Source organism: Hirundo rustica, chromosome 28, assembly GCF_015227805.2.
Source record: "Hirundo rustica isolate bHirRus1 chromosome 28, bHirRus1.pri.v3, whole genome shotgun sequence".
NCBI classification, from domain to species: Eukaryota; Metazoa; Chordata; class Aves; order Passeriformes; family Hirundinidae; genus Hirundo; species Hirundo rustica.
In genome coordinates, this window is record NC_053477.1 from 2,574,737 (window position 1) to 2,593,638 (window position 18,902).

At 44.7% G+C, this 18,902-nt stretch overlaps 1 protein-coding gene across 3 annotated transcripts in view; it reads right to left on the reverse strand.

Moving 5' to 3' along the window:
- Positions 1 to 15,387: 15,387 nt before the first annotated feature.
- The window catches only part of DPYSL2 (dihydropyrimidinase like 2), a 58,150-nt gene continuing 54,635 nt past the window's right edge, over positions 15,388 to 18,902 (reverse strand). For all 3 annotated transcript variants that reach the window (XM_040087626.2, XM_040087627.2, XM_040087628.2), the window contains one exon: positions 15,388 to 18,665. In XM_040087626.2, the coding sequence (XP_039943560.1) occupies positions 18,574 to 18,665 (92 nt within the window). In that variant the 3' untranslated portion in view covers positions 15,388 to 18,573. The remainder of the gene's footprint in view (positions 18,666 to 18,902) is intronic.

Consider the following 18,902-nt stretch of genomic DNA (forward strand, 5'->3'; position numbering starts at 1 on the left):
CCTCGTCCAGCCGAGAATGTAAATGGGAGAGACAAGTGCTGAGTTATTATTTCCTGATTTATAAAGGGAGAGCTGAGACACGGGGAAGGAAAAGACAGATCCCAAAAACAGCTGATGCGACCTGCGGGGCGCTGGCTGTGGCTGCCTCTAGTGAAACCCCGGGAAATTTCATCCATGGAAATTCTGGAAGAACTTAAAGTAAAATAAAATAAAATAAAATAAAATAAAAAATTAATTAATTAATTAATTAATATTAAAAAAAAAAAAAACAAACACAAAAAACAAAAAACAAAAACAAAACAAAACAAAACCAAACAAACAAAAAAAAAAAAAAACAAACAAAAAAAAAACACACCAAAATCAAACCTCAGTTGCCCTCCTGCTTCTTCCACAGGTCTGTTCTCCTTCTGGATTAAAATGTGCTTTTATCCTGAATAATTTTGTGCTGCAGTAGAGTCTGGGAGCTTCAGCAAAGGACCAGGATTTGGACTTTAATGGAGACACACCTTGTAAAAAATCCCCTCCTGAACTCACAGATGGCCACAGAACCTATTGCAACTCTAAGGAATAACCTGGAGTGCCAGAATGCCCCCGTGACCATCAGATTTGCTGCCAGATAAAAGAAGAGGTTTTAAATAAAAGTGTGCGTTTCTGCTTGGATTCATAATTTAAAGCCAGTTCATCTAAGATTACACATCATCATCATCATCATCATCATCATCGTCACCTGGCTTGGTAACGGGGCTGTAGGTCCTTCCTACAGGTCTCCCTCCCCTTCTGGGTCCTGCCAGGTGAGGAGAGGATGGAGTCACATTTTCTGGCATTTTGGATAAGGATTCCGTTTTCCTAACAGGGGAGGGAATATTTTTTGCCTGAAAATTTCACTTTTCACTGAAATGTTTCCCTGTGTCCGAACTCCCCTCTGTGCAGTGGGTGGGATTTATCCCAGCTGTCCCAGGAATGCTGAGTCTCATAAAGCCCCACCAAGGATTTTGAAAAACTGACGTGTGACAGGCAAAAAAATAAAATGTGCTGGTGCATTTGTTTAATTTCACTACAAGGATATGAATTCATCAAATTCTGCTCTGTTTTTGGCATTAATTTGCCCCTTTCAGGCCCCTCAGATTTCTTTGGTACTTTGTCCACCCATGGGCAGCTGGTGATGATGGCACTGCTTCATTTCCCTCCATTTCATTTCTGCTCTCAAGACTGTTGGATTATTGAGGATTTTTTATTTCCATCAAGATTCAGACCTCGAGAGAAATCCTATGACAGTTTTAATCATGGCTCCTGCAGGATAAAAATCCCATCCTTTGTTTTGCTAATCGAGCTGCAGGAAAAGGTCAAAGCAGTCGGGAGTTCCACTGAGGCTCAAACGCTCCCAACAACACAAGGGACACCGTGCTGGCAACTGCAGGAGAAGAAAACATCCAGATTTTCATTCAGAAAACATCATTTCATTCCTTCATTCTGCTTTTTGGCCTAATGCTATTGAGGTTTTCTGCAGTAAATTTCTGTTCAAACCGGATTTGTTTGAACCCAACAGTTTGTACAATGAATTACCAGACAATTACCAGACCTGGGTTTTTATCAGGAGCCGTAGAATTGTCAGAGTAACTGTGGAAAAATGTTCTTTTTTCTCCCTGATATCAGTATTAACACCAAGATTCCCCAGTTTTGGCCTGGGGATTTGGCAGCTGATCTCTTGTATGAAACAGATGGATTTGGAGCAGCTTCATGGAGAGGCCACCAGTGACGTGGCACCGCTGGTTTGGTTTCTCACCGCAATGATCATCTCCATCAGATCCCCAGACACAACCAGAAACCCTCCTTCAATCCAATAATCCATCTCCCAAACCTGCTCAGTTTCCATCAGGGAGATGGGTAAGAAATTCTGCATAAACATTTCTAAGGGTTTAATTGAAACCTTGAAAAGAGAGGCTGAAAAAAGTCAGGAGAGGGGTTGGATTTCAGCTGAGGATCGTTCCCAAATGCACTTCCACACCACATCTTTTAGCTTCTACAGTTTGTTATAACTGAAGTGCTCTGTTATGTTTTCAAGGAGAACACAGTGCATGATGGATAGAAGCTTTCTGGGTTATGTTTTCTTTTTCTTTTGCATTTTCTTCCTGACGTATTTTGGCAAAAAAAGAGAAAGAAAAAATTTAAAAAAAAAACACACCAGGAAAAAAAATTAATGTCTCCCATAACCAAAAGAATGAAGGGCTGATTCTGCTTCCCCTCAACCCAATTAAAAATACGTATTGAAGCAGATCCAGCATTCCTTACCCATATGGAGCAGTCAGTCACAAGGAGCCCCAGCACAGTTTGCCACGGAATCACCTCTGGCTCCTCAACGTGAAAATGGAGAATTTCTGATTAACACAAACAAGATCTCAAAAAAAACAAAACAAAAAAAAAAACCAAAAAAAATCCCAAAAACCCCACAAAAAACAAAAACAAACAAAACAAAACAAAAAAACCTCAACCAAAACAAAAAATTACCAGTAATTAGGAAACCATTTCCGTGGTGTGAAACCAACACAGCATCACATTGTGCTTTCTGTGCACGCCCAGAGCCCAGCGAAGCTGAGCCCAGAGCCCCTTCTCAGTGTCTGAAGGCATTTGCAGAGCTGAGAGTGGAAAATCTGGGGGCTGAAATAAAGCCTGCAAGGAGTAGGGATCTCTCTGTTGATCCAAAGGATTATTTTAGAAAAGGTTTGTTTTAGAAACTCTCTGTATAAGACTCATTTTCAAACAGAAGAACCTACCCTGGACTTGCACACACCTGACCCTGCGCATGCCTCACGTGTTCTTTCACTCCTTCAAAGCAAAGGGAGTAAAGTGTTGGAAGGCTTCACTAAATATCTCATTTGTTGGTCGTTTCCTCCCCAGGGACAGCCCTACCCTCACATTTGCCTGTGGCTCTGCATTTCTCACTCCTTCCCAGCAGCAGAACCTGATTTTCCTTTTCTTTCCTGGCGGGGCAGGGCAGGGCTGTGGCAGGTCAGGGTTTTCTGCAGCTGCCTCCCCTCTGAGGGACAAGTTCTCCATGGGGTGACAGCCAGCACTCAGCACTCCCACACCTCAGTGCTCCTCCTCAGGCTCGAGCTCGCAGAAAACTGGGATTCCCAGAAAAGCCTCCTGGGCTAGACGGGTTTAATTCTACAAAACGCCACGGATATTGGTCCTGAGCCGTGGGAGGAAGGGGGAGCTGAGCCCACCTCCCACCCGTTCTTCCAGTTAAACCTTCCCAGCAGCAATAATTTCGAGGACTGAAGTACATTTGGGCACAATTATAAATTTCTCTCCCATCAAACACCCCTGAAATACTCCTGAGTTTTCCCCCAGCTCCTCAGGAGTGAAAACTGCTGCAGCTCCACGAGCGCTCAACAGAACCCGCAGCGGTGTTTCAGCCCTCCTAAGGCGGTGTGACATTAAAAAGGGTTTGTTTTGCTGGCTGAGAGTTTTGCACTGCTAAAAAAAATCCCTTTTTATCACCATCCACGACCGCACTGTGATGTTTGGTGTTGCCACCAAGCTGAAGAGTTGCTGCCTGCTCCTTCCCTGGCCTTTTTTTTTTTTTTCTTTTCCCATTCCAGCTGCAGAGCTGGAGGCAGCTGGCAGCAAGCAAAACCTTCCTGACAAGTGAGCTCTTCGCCTGCACTCCCTCCCTCCAGCCGTGGTGCTTCTTCACCATCACCTCCTCGCTGGAAATCACTCGGAGGTGAAACATTTCACATTTTTTAGTGACTCCAGGAACGGTATCGGCGTTTTATTGGCCCCCTGCCTCTCAAACCAAATATCCCCTGTGTTGGCAGCTCCAGTGATTTATCCTTGAACGAGGCTGAACTCCAGCCCAGGGACTCCGAAACGCCGCTTCAGTTTCAGGAATGTTCCGAGTTTCCCCTGAGAGCCATAAAAATCTCAAACTGATGGTGCCGTATCCGGAGCACGAGGGAGGAGCACTGCCAGGGTTTAAAAGCATTTCTTCCCTCGAGCACTTGGGAAATGGAGGACAAACTTAATTAGTGCTAAAGCTGGGGATCACTAATTAACCCACCCCCAAAAGCCAAACACACCAAATCCCAGCTAATTTTTTTTTTTTTTTTTAACTTAGTTTTTATTCTAAAAATTAGAGAAAATCATCTCTTTTGGAAAAGAGAACTTCTTGCACGGACATTTTATAGTTTGAGGATGCCCAGTCCAGCAGCACCCCATCCCTGAACTCCAATGGGATGGTGTAAAAGGGATCTCGGGGGGAGTCTGGAAAACTTCAGGTTTTTCTGAAGGAGGTCACAGCCAGCTCTGCAGCGAGCAGCCTGCTTTTAAAACACTCACAAACCCCCAAGATTTTGTTTGCATTCAAGCTCTGAAGTGGACTTTTTAACATAAGTGTGTTTTTAATAAAAACCTGTCTTTTCCTTGCGTATTTTATTATCCAGCGTGTCAGCTGACCTGAAAGAAATATGATTTCCTCAAAATCCTGAAGGACTTCCATTTCAGAGATGGATGGGGTCTATTTGGGGATTATTATTATTATTACTATTATTATTATCAATATAAATAATAATATTAATATAAATAATAATATTAATACTAATATAAAGATTAAATTTGTATAGTATAGATATTACTGTTTATATTAATATTGGCATTAATATTGATATTGATGTTCATGTTACTGCTAATGTTAATGTTAATATTATTAATAATGTTGATATGATATTGATATTGACATTGATATTGATATTGATATTGATATTGATATTGGCATTGATATTGATATTGATATTGACATTGATATTGACATTGACATTGATATAGACATTGGTATTGATATTGATATTGATATTGACATTGACATTGATATTGATATTGGCATTGATATTGGCATTGATATTGATATTGACATTGATATTGATATTGATATTGATATTGCTGCTGTGACACCACCAGTGACCCCTCCCAGCACTGACCATTCTGTGATCATTATTTTATTACTGTTATTTTTCTTCTTCCTGTTCCCTTGGCCTTACATTTCTCTACACTCCTGGAAAACTGACTCAGCCCTGCTTCCAGTGTTACTCTGCCAGAGCCCCATCACAGAATAACCACAGAGAAAAAGATCTTTTCATTCTGGGTTTTTTTCAACACTTAGTTCAGGCGCTGCTGCTTAGTGGCCTGCACTGATGCAGTTGAATTTAACCACCAAACTCAAAGAGTTTCTGCTGTTTTCCCTATTTTTTTCTCCACTCCAGACTCTTTATCTACTTCAATTATTCCATTACTGTTTATCTACTTCGAAAAGGCCTCTTGCTGCCACCAGATACCATTGAATATAAAGGAGAGAAGCTAAAATTTTTGTTTCCTTGAGGAAAAAACAATATTTCAAGCAGGTCCAGGAGAACGAGCAGCTTGCCTGGGCTGGGGGTGGCGAAGCAGAAGTGGATTTGGAATACTCGGCGCAGGAGGAATTTCCTCTCAAGGTACACGCGGGGAACTCGTGCCAGTTCAAACAGGAGAAACTCCCGTGCCCAAAAAGTCTGTGCATTCCCATCGGCTGCCTGAGGAGCGGGATGAGAATTTATGGTGTGCATGAGAATTTACAGAGGACCTGGACGCCCAAACCCCTGCCAGCGCAGAGGAAAAGGAGCGCGGACTTATTTACGAGCGCTGAGCCCAGACCCATAAATTGCCTCCTCCTTTTGCCAAAAGCACAGGTTCCACGGGGCCGTTTGCAAAGCTATTTTCAGGCGCTTGCATTGTTATACCCAAGGAAGGTTTGATTGGGAACTCAGCTGCCTGATTGTGAATGCGTGGCGCATCCCCCAGAGAGAGGCAGTTAAATTAAAGTGCGAGGCTCCGTTGGGTCGTCGCTCCATTTGCGGTGTCTCCCCAGAAAATATCTGAACATAAATCTCACGCCGAGCTGTATTTCCATATGGATCTGGGCACTTCTGAGCACTCCTGAGAACCATTTGCCCTCAGTGCTGCCGAGGGATGACGCCTGGACCCCCCAGGATCCCTGTTCTCCTCCCTGGGGACATTTGCTTCGCCGAAAGCCGAGGGTAAAAACACCATCTGGGGTCTGTGGAGGCAGGTGGCAAACAGCAGATGGGCCATTCCACATCTGCTGCGTCCCCTGGAATGCCCTGGGCAGCTTTTCCATCTCGTGGTGGTCTGGAAGCAAAGCCCGGGCAAGAGGATCTGGGGGGAGAAAGTGGCGCTGCAGGAACTCAGGAAAACGGGGGGAAAGTCAGGGAAGGTGAGGAATTTCCCTCACCAGTTTGCCCTCCCATTTCACACCGATTCCATTTCACACCGGGACGTTGCCCCGCTGCGCTGCGCAAACAATTTCTGCCCGCTGGTGAACTTGGAGGGTTTTATTTTTATTTATTAATGCTGGTGAGCAATGGCAACATCCAGGGAGGAAAATCTCCCTTCCTGCTGCTTGTACAGGCTGCTCCAGGCATCCACGGGCTCGTCCCGAACAGGAACACGGAGTGTTGGCTCTGCAGAGGTGCCGGAGCAGAGGCAGGGAGGGAGGAGGGTCGGGAGAACTTCAGCAGAAAACGCTTGAAATTACCTGAGGAGACCGAGGAAATGTTGAGACTGACACAGAAAATGAGCCCTGCCCATGAAACTCTGATTAGTGCAATGTATCTCCTTCTCCCTGTTTTATACAGCCCAGGTCCTGCAATTCTTTCGGGATTAATTTTGTTTATTCCAGCAGAGGAAATTTCTTTTTGGGGGAGGGGGGATTGGCTTTGGAGAGACTTTTCAGTGGGGTCCAGACTCAGTGGCTGTAAAGGGATAATGTGAATGTGTGGAAACCAGGAAAGCAAAATGGAGCTTGGGTTGTTTTCCTGCTCTTCCTTCTTCTCCAGTGAACCCCAGGAGCTTTTGAAATGTGTTCACTTAATTAGTGTCGTTAATCTAAGTGGAGTTGCATAATCTTAATTTGTGTTGAGGTTAGTTTTTGTTTGGGTAAAAACTGGCTAGACCTTTGTTTAATGTGCTACATGTGTCGTTTAAACCAGCTATTTAGCTCTAAATTATGAATTAAGGTATAATTTCCTTTCAAGCTTTGGAAATTAGCATCTAATTATTCTTAACCAAAGGGATATTAGTACTTCTTATGAAAGGGAATAACAGCCTGGTCTAAATTTAGAAGGGAGAACTCCTGGGTAAATGGCAAGGCTGGAATTATGCAAAGACAAAGAAATCAAGCCACAGGAAAAAAAAAAAAAATTAAAAAAACCCACCCAGAAATAATTTTTGAAGGTGACCAAAGAAAACGGCTGTCACCCTCTTCCCCCACCAAAAACCAGGCTGTGCCAAATCAACAGAATCCCTAAAAGACTTTTAACAAAACTAGATGAGTGTCTAAAGAATATGATAGCTCAGGCTCAGAATTTTTGGTCTCAGAAAAAATCAGGCAATTAACCAAAGAACCAATTTAACATAAATTATATATGTTTGTGTGTGTGTGTGTGTGTGTGTGTGTGTGTGTGTGTGTGTGTGTGTGTGTATATACACTTAACATTTAAGAATCCAAACGTTTTTGACAGCTACAAAACTGGAAATATTCTTCTCTTGCACAAAGCACGGGCCATCTTTTTCAGGCAGGCATTTCATTATTCGAGGAGTTTTCTTCTAATGAGAAGCAGCATTTTGTATTTCCTGTTACCCTTAAACCGCAGCTCGTTCCAGAGAGAAGTGCAGCAGCCAGCGGCAGCAGGACTGGAGGTGGCCCCACAGCTCATCCCTGGTGCCTGATGAGTTAAATCTCTTTGGAGAAGGAAGGCAGCACAAGAAGGGAGCTTCCCTGGGCGATGCCCCTGTGCCTCCATCCCTGCTGCCTCCTCTGAAGGTTCTCCAGTCAAAGCCCTGACTGAGAGTTCCAGGTTTCGTCTCTTTATGTTGTTAGTAGGAAAGCGAAAAGTTTGTGGGGAGGGAGAAGTGTTTTGGAGGTTTCACTTTTATTCTCTTCTTCTTCTTTTAGTGTTTAGTGATAAATCCATCCTCAGACCTTTTAAGTTTGAGCCCCGTGTGCTTTTCTCCTAATCCTGTCTCACGGGAGCAGGGGAAAAAGAGTAAATCATTTCAACAAGGAGTCAACCCCTATGAAATGGTGCCTTGGTCAGGAAATGAACTTGGCGAGGGTGAAACAATTACACCAATTAACAGCGAGGGTGAAACAATTACACCAATTAACAGCGTGTCACCTCCTTCACTCTCCTCTCCAGGCCACAAAGGAAAAATTTCCCTTTCTGTCACCGTAAAACACAAAGCAATCACACGCAGACAAGAGATTTCTGCAGAGGTTCTTCTGATCCAGCTTCCAGCTGAAAGGGCGGAGAGAAGAGAGCCCTTTGTTTATTCTTTTACTTTTATACATTTGTGGGTCTAGCAGAAGATTGGCTTTTTGGGGTTTCCACCCCTCAGCCTCAGTGGCCAGACAAATTGTCAGTTACAATTGTTTTCAGGTTAGAAATATGCAAACAAAGGACAAAGAATGAAAAACAAAGGATTTGTTCATATTACTTCTGTGGGAAAGGTAGAAAAAGTGCTCTTAATATTCTACAGTAACTAAAAGATCTGACTCCATTTATGAAAATCAAAAGGCTAATAAAGAAACTCAGAAAAACCAGGGTAACACCTTTCTCTCCCAGGGCTTTGGATTATTTTCTCCTCCCTCCCAGGAGGTCACTGTCACCTCCTTCCCCACGAGTGCTTATCTCTGGGAGTACTTTCACCCCAGAATAATTTTATTCACTTTTTCACCTCAGAATACTTTTACCCCCTTTCACAAAGCCAGGGGTAACTGATTTCCCTCCCGGAGCACACACAGACCTGCGGCACGTGCGCTTCACCTGATTCCCAAATCCAGCTCACGAGGCAGGACTGAGGGCCAGGAGGTTTTTCTCAAAACAGGAGTTTCCCTTCTCCCGTGACGGTGGGGAGCAAACTGCCCTTCCAAAGTGGGATAAATTCCATTATTATCTGCTCAGACGTTCCTCAGCTTGTCCCAAGCTGTTTTGGTGCCCAATCAAAGCGGGTTCGGTGCAAGTTTTGGCAGCTCTGAAGACTGAAATGATCTCGACGCAGAGCTGAGGGTGCTCAGGGGTTTTCCAGTTTCCTGGAAAATAAAGTTTGTGGTGTGCTCAGTGGGAATGGTGCGTCCAGGATCATGTCCGTCATTCCTTCTGCAGGTCTTTGGGGCTGGAGTTGGGATGGTGGGCAGCAAACTGCCCTTCCAAAGTGGGATAAATTCCATTATTATCTGCTCAGACGTCCCTCAGCTTTTCCCAAGCTTTCAGTGCCCAGGTAGAGGGGATTCAGTGCAAGTTTTGGCAGCCCTAAAGACTGAGATGATCTCGACACAGAGCTGAGGGTGCTCAGGGGTTTTCCAGTTTTCTGGATGAAGGCTGAGGTGTGCTCAGTGGGAATGGTGTGTCCAGGGCCGTGTCCATCATTCCTTCTGCAGGTCTTTGGGGCTGGAGGTGGGAGCTGTGCAGGCAAACAGGGCCGGGGGTGGGATTTACCCACATCCCTGGAAGTGTCCAAGGCCAGGCTGGACGGACTTAGACCCTGGCCTAGTGGAGGACGTCCCCGTCCATGGCAGGGATGAGCTTTAAGGTCCTTCCCAACACAAACCATTCCAGATTCTGTGATCAGGAGCGGGGCTTTTCCTCTGGGATTCCAACCCTCAGGCCCCATCCTTTGCCACGGCAAGCAGGGAGAAGCTTCCATGCCTAGAACCCAGCACGAGCCAACGCATTCCACGGAATTGTGCCCTAAATCTGCCTTTGGCACTTGCCTTTGGGTGGGAGCGTTAACGAGCTTCGCCAGCCCCATTACAGCCCCACCTGACACAGCTCTTCAAAGAAGATTTAAAACAAAACTTGCAGGGGTTTGGATTGTGTCCCCTCTGTTGCCGTGGTTGGTTCATACCAGGGGGTATTTAGAAAATAAATTTATTATAAATAACGAGGCCCATTTAATGGCCAAGTGACAGGTTACGGCAAAGCCCGAAGCGTATAAACGCCAGGGGCTTTTTGCAGTTTATAAAACCCTGTTTCTAAGTTTATATAAAACATCTCGCTGGCTTTGCTTTATGGTTTCTTTAAAGAAGTCCAGGACCCAATCCAAGGAGCGCTGGAATGGATGGAAATCCTCTCATTGATTTAAGTGGTTTGGGTCGCGGTGTTTCCAGCCCAGGGCGGATGCACAGGGAGATGTCTCCAGCGAGGGATGAGGGACTCTTGCCCTCTGGTGGCTGTCGCGAAATCAAATATCAGGGAAAACGGCTTTAGAGCTGGGTTAGGGGAAAAAATAAAATAAAATGAAATAAAATAAAATATAAAATAAAACAAAAAATAAAATAAAATAAAATAAAATAAAATAAAATAAAATAAAATAAAATAAAATAAAATAAAATAAAATATAAAATAAAATAAAATAAAATATAAAATATAAAATAAAATAAAATAAAATAAAATAAAATAAAATAAAAAATAAAGTAAAAATATAAAAATATAAAATAAGATATAAAATAAAATATTAAAAATAAAATAAATTATAAAATAAGATTTAGAATATAAAATATAAAATAAAATAAAAAATAAAAATAAAAAATAAAATAAAATCTAAAATAAAATAAAATAAAAAATAAAATAAAATAAAATCTAAAATAAAATAAAATAAAATAAAATAAAATAAAATAAAATAAAATAAACCACCAGCCAACCTCAGTGCGCTGGGAAGGTGAGCCTGCAGGGACAGAGGATGCGTCTGCAGCACTGGAGGAGCTCCCCCGGAGCAAAACAGGCAACAAGTTCATTTTTTCCTATTTTTTTTCCCTGTTTTCCCCCCTCTGTTGTTCCCGGATTCTGACCGGCTCAGCTGCACAAATTGGGGGATTTTTCAGGGCTGCGCTGAGGAATCCTCTACAACTGACCAGCTGGGAAGAGGCTGCCCAACACAACCCTGCAGCACCCCAACACTGATATTTAATTAAGGACTGATCGCCTGGGGATCCCAAAAGCCACAAAAGGTCTGTGGAGGAGCCGGGATCCTCCTGGATTTGCTGGTCAGGGTGGAGGGAGCTTCTCTATTCCTCGATTTTTTAACTCTGGTGAAAGCCAGAGCAATTTGGTGGCGAAAGGTCTGTGCTGAAATCATCACTGGGCTGTGAGAGGAGAGGTGAAAATGGAGATTTTCATTTTCATTTTCATTTTCATTTTAATTTTCATTTTCATTTTCATTTTCATTTTCATTTTCATTCCTTTTCTTTTAAGCCTATGATTTAACATTTCAAATTATTCATATTATAGTTATTTCTAATATTTATTTTATGTACTATAGAGAGAATAGAATAGAATAGAATAGAATAGAATAGAATAGAATAGAATAGAATAGAATAGAATAGAATATTATGTTATGTTATGTTATATATATAAAATATATAATATAATATAATATAATATAATATAATATAATATAATATATATGATATGATATGATATGATATGATATGATATGATATGATATATTTTATATATATTATATATATTATATTGTGTATATAATATTAAAATATATAAAATATAATATATATAAAAGTATTATTATATTATATTATATTATATTATATTATATTATATTATATTATATTATATTATTCCCAGAGAAGCTGGGATCCCTGGAAGTGTCCAAGGACAGGCTGGGTGGACTTTGGAGCAGCGTGGGACCGTGGAATTATCCAATAATTTATAATCAGAGGAGGGAGGTTGGAAAATTAAAGCTCCGTGCTAGAAGGGCTCATCCCCTTGCCTGATTAGCGAGAGGTTTGGTTTTTTTTTCACTCTGTTTCTTACACCATAAAATCTCAGGAGATTTTAAATTGGCTGCTAAGCCCTGCTCACCATCCCCTGCTCCCAGGCAGCTCGGCTGCTCCGAGTTGTCCCAGGAAAGGACGGGATAAAACTGGATTTAAGCACAGGTGTGGGATATAATTTCATTGCACCGGAGCCTGGGAAAGCTCGATCCTACCAGCAGCCAGGCTTTGGACAGGGCAGGGAATCAGAGGCCAGCAAACCACGGCGGGTTCTGAGAGCTTTGCTCAATCCATGGATAATTCGGGTCTCAGCCGAACATTTCCCTCCGACCAAGGGACAACGTGGAAGGGAGCACACTTCACACCCCGTGATGTGTCTGCTCTGTCAGGAATCACCCAAAAGAAGCCGTTCCTGGGAATTTTCAGGGATTGGGAGCCAGGACAGAGCTGGGACAGTTGGATGTCGGTCAGTCCCAGCCCAGGTCCCAGGTGTTGTTTGAGCTGGCACCTGGCCTGTCCTCCCTGCTCCAAGGTGACATCCACCTCCTCTCCCATTTGTCTTTGTCCTGCAGGAAAAATATCCACAGGGATATTTATAAATAAACCAGGACGTTTTCCTGCTCGCTTGGTGTCATCGAGGGAGAGGGGTGCAGCTGCTTTCACCTTGCTTGGAGTGTTTTGTGACAAAAAATCTCGCAAGGATCTGTGTAAAATCCTGTGGGGGTGGCTCTGATGGGGACAATCACCTGTAAAACGCTGCAGAATTCTGTGTGAAGATGTAAAAATCCTGTGAAAAGCAGCATTCTCCGTTGTGCTTACATCCAAACCCGATGGGGGTGAAAGGTTATTTCAGATGCGCACGGACCGGCGTTTATCTAATCCAGGGTAATGCGAAATGCGCCGGGTTTGGGTGCTGAAAAACGCCAAACAAAAATGCCAAGGCCTGTGTGCCCTGGGGAGGAAGTGATGCGAACAGGAGGGAGAACGGGAGCCTCGGGAAAGGAATGAAAATTCCATTTAAACGCGGGTGTCTGGTGCCCTCCCGTGGAATTAAGAGGAGCAAATATCGGGTGCGTTTAATCAGAGGATCCTGCTCTGCTCTGGAGCCAGGGGGAGCAGGGAGTGCTCATCTGGAGAGGAGAAGGATCCAGGGAGAGCTTCCAGCACATTCCAGGACCTAAAGGAGCTCCAGGAGAGCTGGAGAGGGACTCGGGACAAGGGATGGAGGGACAGGACACAGGGAATTTTGTGCTTCCACTGTGCAGCGCCGAGCCAGGGCTGTCCCACTGACCCAAATCTCCTGCTGAGCTTTCTCCCCATCCCTCTCTGCACATGTTGGGTTTGCATCTGGCTGCTGGCAATTCTTCCTGACCTCAAAACCTTCCCTGCTCTGCCAGTTCCAGCAGCTTCCCTGAGCCCCTGACATTGATTTCCTCAGGAAGAAGTTTCTTTGATTCCAATTCAGGTGCTGGAGGGGAAAAAAATTGATAGGATAAACCCAAATGGAGGCTCTGCAGGTGTCAGGTGTGTGTTAACTGAGCACCAGTGAGCATCTCTCACTGGGATGTTATTGTCGGAATTAGCTGATAAATCCTTCCTGCAGCTATCCACCAACCCTGCTCCATGGGACCCGACTGAACAGATGCTGGGATTTAATTTAAGCTGCCAGGAGCCAAATAACTGCGTGTCAGTGGAGCCAGAGGCAGGATCCTCGTGTTATCCAGAGGTCTCTTTACCAGGGGATGACCACTGACCCCTTCTCAGCAGATAATTAGGAAAAAACCCTCTTAAAACTTCCCACTCTGTGGGGTGCTGGGTTTAAAGCTGTGTGGTGGAAGCTCAATGCATTTCAGAGAGAGCTCAAACATTTGGGTTTGTTCAGACGAGGAACAAGAGCTCAAACTCCTCACAAAGTCAGTCAGAAACTTCAGCTGTGCCCAGATTTGGGGGAAGGTCCCCCAGAGGGCTGAGCTGGTGGTGAGGGGATGCAGCATCCAACACTGAGCAGGTGGTGAGAGATGCTGGCTCCTGTGACAGGGAAACCCAAACATCACCAACCTGAGTTCCACTGGTGTTTCTCCTGTAGAATCCAAACATCATCACCTGAAATTCCATGTTTTTCCTTTAAATCCCAAACATCATCACCCTGAGTTCCATTGGTCTTTCTCCTGTAAATCCCAGCCACGACCACCTGAAGTTCCACGGGTGTTTTTCCTGTAAATCCCAAGCACCACCACCCCAAATTCCACTGGAGTTTTTTCCTGTAGAATCCAAATATCACCACCTGAAGTTCCACGGGTGTTTTTCCTGTAAAACCCAACTACCACCACCCCAAATTCCACTGGAGTTTTTTCCTATAAAACCCAAACATCACTACCCCAAGTTCCACTGGTGTTTTTCCTTTAAATCCCACCCTTGATCACCTGAAGTTCCACAGGTTTTTCTCCCGCAAATCCCAAGCACCACCACCACCCCAAATTCCACTGGAGATTTTTCCTGTAAATCCCAAACATCACTACGCCAAATTCCACTCACTTTTTTCCTGTAAATCCCAAGCACCACCACCCTGAGTTCCATTGGTGTTTCTCCTGCAGAATCCAAACATCACCGCCTGAAATTCCATTGGTGTTTCTCCTGTAAAACCCAACCATGACCACCTGAAGTTCCATGGGTGTTTTTCCTGTAAATCCCAAGCGCCACCACCCCAAGTTCCACTGGAGATTTTTCCTGTAAAACCCAAACACCACCACCTCAAGTTCCACTGGAGTTTTTCCTGTAAATCCCAAACACCACCACCCCAAGTTCCACTGGAGATTTTTCCTGTAAAACCCAAACACCACCACCTCAAGTTCCATTGGTGTTTTTCCTGTAAAACCCAAACACCACCACCTCAAGTTCCACTGGAGTTTTTCCTGTAAAACCCAAACACCACCACCTCAAGTTCCACTGGAGTTTTTCCTGTAAATCCCAAGCACCACCACCTCAAGTTCCACTGGAGTTTTTCCTGTAAATCCCAAACACCACCACCTCAAGTTCCACTGGAGTTTTTCCTGTAAATCCCACCCGTGACCACCCGAACTTCCACAGGTTTTTCTCCTGTAAACCCCAAACACCACCACCCCAAGTCCCACCGGAATTTTTCCAGCCAGCCCCAACTCTCCCCACTCAGCTGCTGCCCGTGGCTCCTGTTTCTGCCTGCACTTCCTTCCCCACTCCCTGGCTTCCAGAGGGTCGGAGCAGAACCGCACTGGGGGTGCTGAGAGCTGTGCCAACGCTTTCAGGGAGCTCTGCTCGCGATCCATCGGCGATCCGCGCAATGCGGAGCCAGGATCTTTCAGGCCGTCCCTGCTTTGCCAAACGCCCTTTCACACCAAGCGCCCTCAGCCCCAGCTCCTTTCTCCGGAGGAAATGACTCCGTGGCCCATCAGCTCCCCTCGAGCACCCCCAGCCCGCATCTCCAGCCCAGCCGGGTTTTCGGGGCCGCGGGTCCCCGCTGAAGGCGACACACGACGCGCAGCGCCTCGAGACACAGGTGCACCCACTGAAACAACAACATTCTGTCTTTATTAGGAGTTCCCATGGTAATATAACACAGAGTTCTTGAGGAATAAAACACAAGACTTGGGTAGGGGCGGGATGGGAGGGGGTGGTGTTGGTTTGTTTTTTTTTTTGCCATTGAGACAATAGTCAAATATCAGTACTCCTCTTTGTCTACACACATTATCAGCTTTAGCACTTACAGCTCCTCCACTCATGGTTCACAATCACAAATCCAAGGGTTAAATCCAGCTAGTATTAAATCCTACTTTTTCTTTTTATTATTGTTATTTTTTTTTTTAGAGCTTCAAGTCACTGCGGTTAATTAATTAATTAAGTCGTCGTCTTTTTTTTTTCTTTTTTTCTTTTTTTTTTTTTTTTTTCTTTTTAAGCATTTACATATGACATTCATCGAACAGACACAAAGCGGACGAGCTCTCACAGAAAAAACATGCTTACATAGCCTGCAAAAAATCCTTTTTTTTTTTTCCTTTTTTTTTTTTTTTTTGTGAATTTTTTTTTCTCCTTTCTTTTCTTTCCTTTTCCGAGAACAAATTAAAACTCAACAAGTTATCATGAGTCAGTGAAGGGAAAAAAAAAAAAAAAAAAAAAAAAAAAAAAGGAAGACTTAAGTGAATACTGAAGAGCCGCGAGTGTTTCGTAGAATTGAAACAGATCCACAATTTTTTTTTTTTTTTTTCTCCCCAACTCGTTCAAATTGATTTTAACATACAGGTGATAAAGAAAAAAAAATTTAAAAAAAAAAAAAAAAGAAAAAAGAAAATAGCTGCAATATATATTAAGTTCACGGATTACTTAACAAACAAAGTGCAAACTCTTTATGCAAAACTAAAAGACCCAGGAGTTGAAACCAAATGCAAAATGCTTGGAGGAATATGGCAAAGTTTTCCTTAACTTTTGTGTTCGAAGGGGCCTAAAGAATTTCGGTGCAGCAGCTGGGAGGGTTTGGGTAGCTAAGAAGCTCCCAGACACTTTGCAAATCCCAGCGTTGATACTTCTTAACAACAAATTTGGTATATGTTTGAAAGCCTTCATATATACACATAGCTTTTGTTGTTTTGTTTTTTTTTTTTCCCTAAAAGAACCTGTAAACACCATCAAAGAAAATACAGCTACGGAAAAACAAGGTTGATGGAGGTGGCAAAGCACGAGGAGAAGAGGGAGCAGAAGATGCAGCCAAGCCAGGGCGGGCAGTGGAGGCAACGCCGGGGTGATAAAAGCTCTCAGTGCTAAAACAGGGACTAGGCCTAGGTGGGGATCTAGGTTTATCCTCTTTGTCCCAAAAACAACAAACCTGCAGCCCCAGAGCTACCAGAGCTCAGTTAAACCTTCAATCCCAGAGCAGGGTTAAACCTTCAAACCCAGAGCAGGATTAAACCTTCAAACCCAGAGCTGGGTTAAATGTTCAAACCCAGAGCTGGGTTAAACCTTCAGTCCCAGAGCTGGGTTAAACCTTCAAACCCAGAGCTGGGTTAAACCTTCAGTTCCAGAGCTGGGTTAAACCTTCAAACCCAGAGCTGGGTTAAACGTTCAATCCCAGAGCTGGGTTAAACCTTCAGTCCCAGAGCAGGGTTAAACCTTCAATCCCAGAGCTGGGTTAAACCTTCAATCCCAGAGCTGGGTTAAACCTTCAGTCCCAGAGCAGGGTTAAACCTTCAAACCCAGAGCTCAGTTAAACACCCAGACCCCGCTGCCTGACCCAGGGCTGGGACTCCTCCAACCCTTCAAGGACCGCTGACGGTGTCTCAAATCCTCGAATCCCAGGCACGAGAGGCTGGCTGGGGAAGAGCCAGGCCTGCCCAGGGGTGTGGGCAGGATTCCTGCGGGCTTGGGCAGCTGGGACGTTCGTACAAGAGATTCTCAGCTGCTGGGGACCTGGCCAGCTCCCAGTTACAGCAGCTGGGCCTGGGCTGGAACTGCCACAGGTGCTCGGCACACGCTGCCCGAGAGCCCTTTGGGAGCTAAAGATAAACCCTCAAAGCTTTAAATAACTCTCCTCCATGGCCAGGGAAGGGGTTTCTGCTCTTTGCCCACAGCTCCCTGCCTGCCCACACCCACCTTCAGGGACAGAAGAAAAACTAAGTGCTACAAACCCTTCCAGATCCTCAGACCATGTCCAGCTCAAGACCTGATGGACTGAAGATGCTGAGGACCTGCTCCGTGCCCTCACTGCAGCTACGGGACAAGAAATGGCTGGAAAATGCAACTAAAGGACACGTGAAGTACCAGGGTGGCAGTGGCAGTGACACTGGAGGGAGTCTGTGACCTGGATGAGGTTCGGGAAGAACGGGGAGATTCCCAGTTCTCAGATAAGGCTTCGTAAACACAACGATACAAACGTATTAAAAACACACACACAGACATTTCCAAGAAAAAAGAAAAAATTTAAAAAAAAAAAGTTTCCTCAAGGACCTAATTTGCAGCAAAATGCAGAAAGGGAAAAAAAAAAAAAAAAAAAAGAAACCAAGGTAAAACCAACTCGAGAGGATGGAAGTCCCCAAGGACTGTGGCTCACCTGGGGTGAAGATCTCTGTCATTCCTAGTGCTGGGTCCTGTTCCTCTCTCCTGGTGAGCTCAGAGCTGGTGTGGAGACAGGCTGGATTCCTGTCCCTCCGTGCTCGCCTAACTAATTCTACTGCAACACAGAACCCTACAGAATATCCAGTTTAAAACCCTTGAACTACTCTTCTGCTTGACATTAAAAAAAAAAAAAAAAAAAGCTTTTCTTACTTGTTTATTTTTATTTCTTTCTCTTTTTTTTTTTTTTTTTTGTGTGTGTGTGTGTGTGTGTGAGTGTCTGTGTGTGTGTCTTAAAGGCAGCTCCCGGGAAATTCACTTTATCCTTCCTTTATTAAAAGAAAGATGCTGAATAGGACAGAGACCACGTATCTCAAACGCCCTCTTTACATTTACTCTTTTCATGTCAGAGGTGTCAAAACAGGGTTTTATTTCTTCGAATGGCCGAGGGGGGGGAGAGGGTGGGGAAGTGCGAGGAGGGCGGTGAAGATGAGGAGGGAACCTGAGGGGACTGAAAGAGGCGCTTTTGCTTCAGCCCCCACCCACACTGGGTGCCCGCAGTAACCGTCACAGGCTCTAAAAGAATCAGGAAAGGGTCTCCAGGTGCCCCAGTGCCCCCGGGCGTAGCCGGCGGGCACGCGAGGGCTCGGTCCTTAGCCCAAGCTGGTGATGTTGGCACGGCCGCCCGGCGGGGCCACGATGCGCTGGGTGGTGCGGCGCGGGATGTTGTCATCGATCTGTGCCCCTGCGGGAGAGAGAGGAGCAGTCACCACCGCTGCCAGGGCGGTGAGGCCACGTGGCTGAGGGCGCTTTGGTGCTGCCCCGACGGCTGGGCTTTGCTCTTTTTCCAGCTTAAACCGTCCCGTGGTTCTGGTTTTGGAGGGAGAGACTTCAGCTGGCTCCCACTGCCTGAATTGTGGAAGTTGTGCTGTGTTAATAATATCCCAGCCCTGCACAGGGAATGTTGGATGAATGATGATCC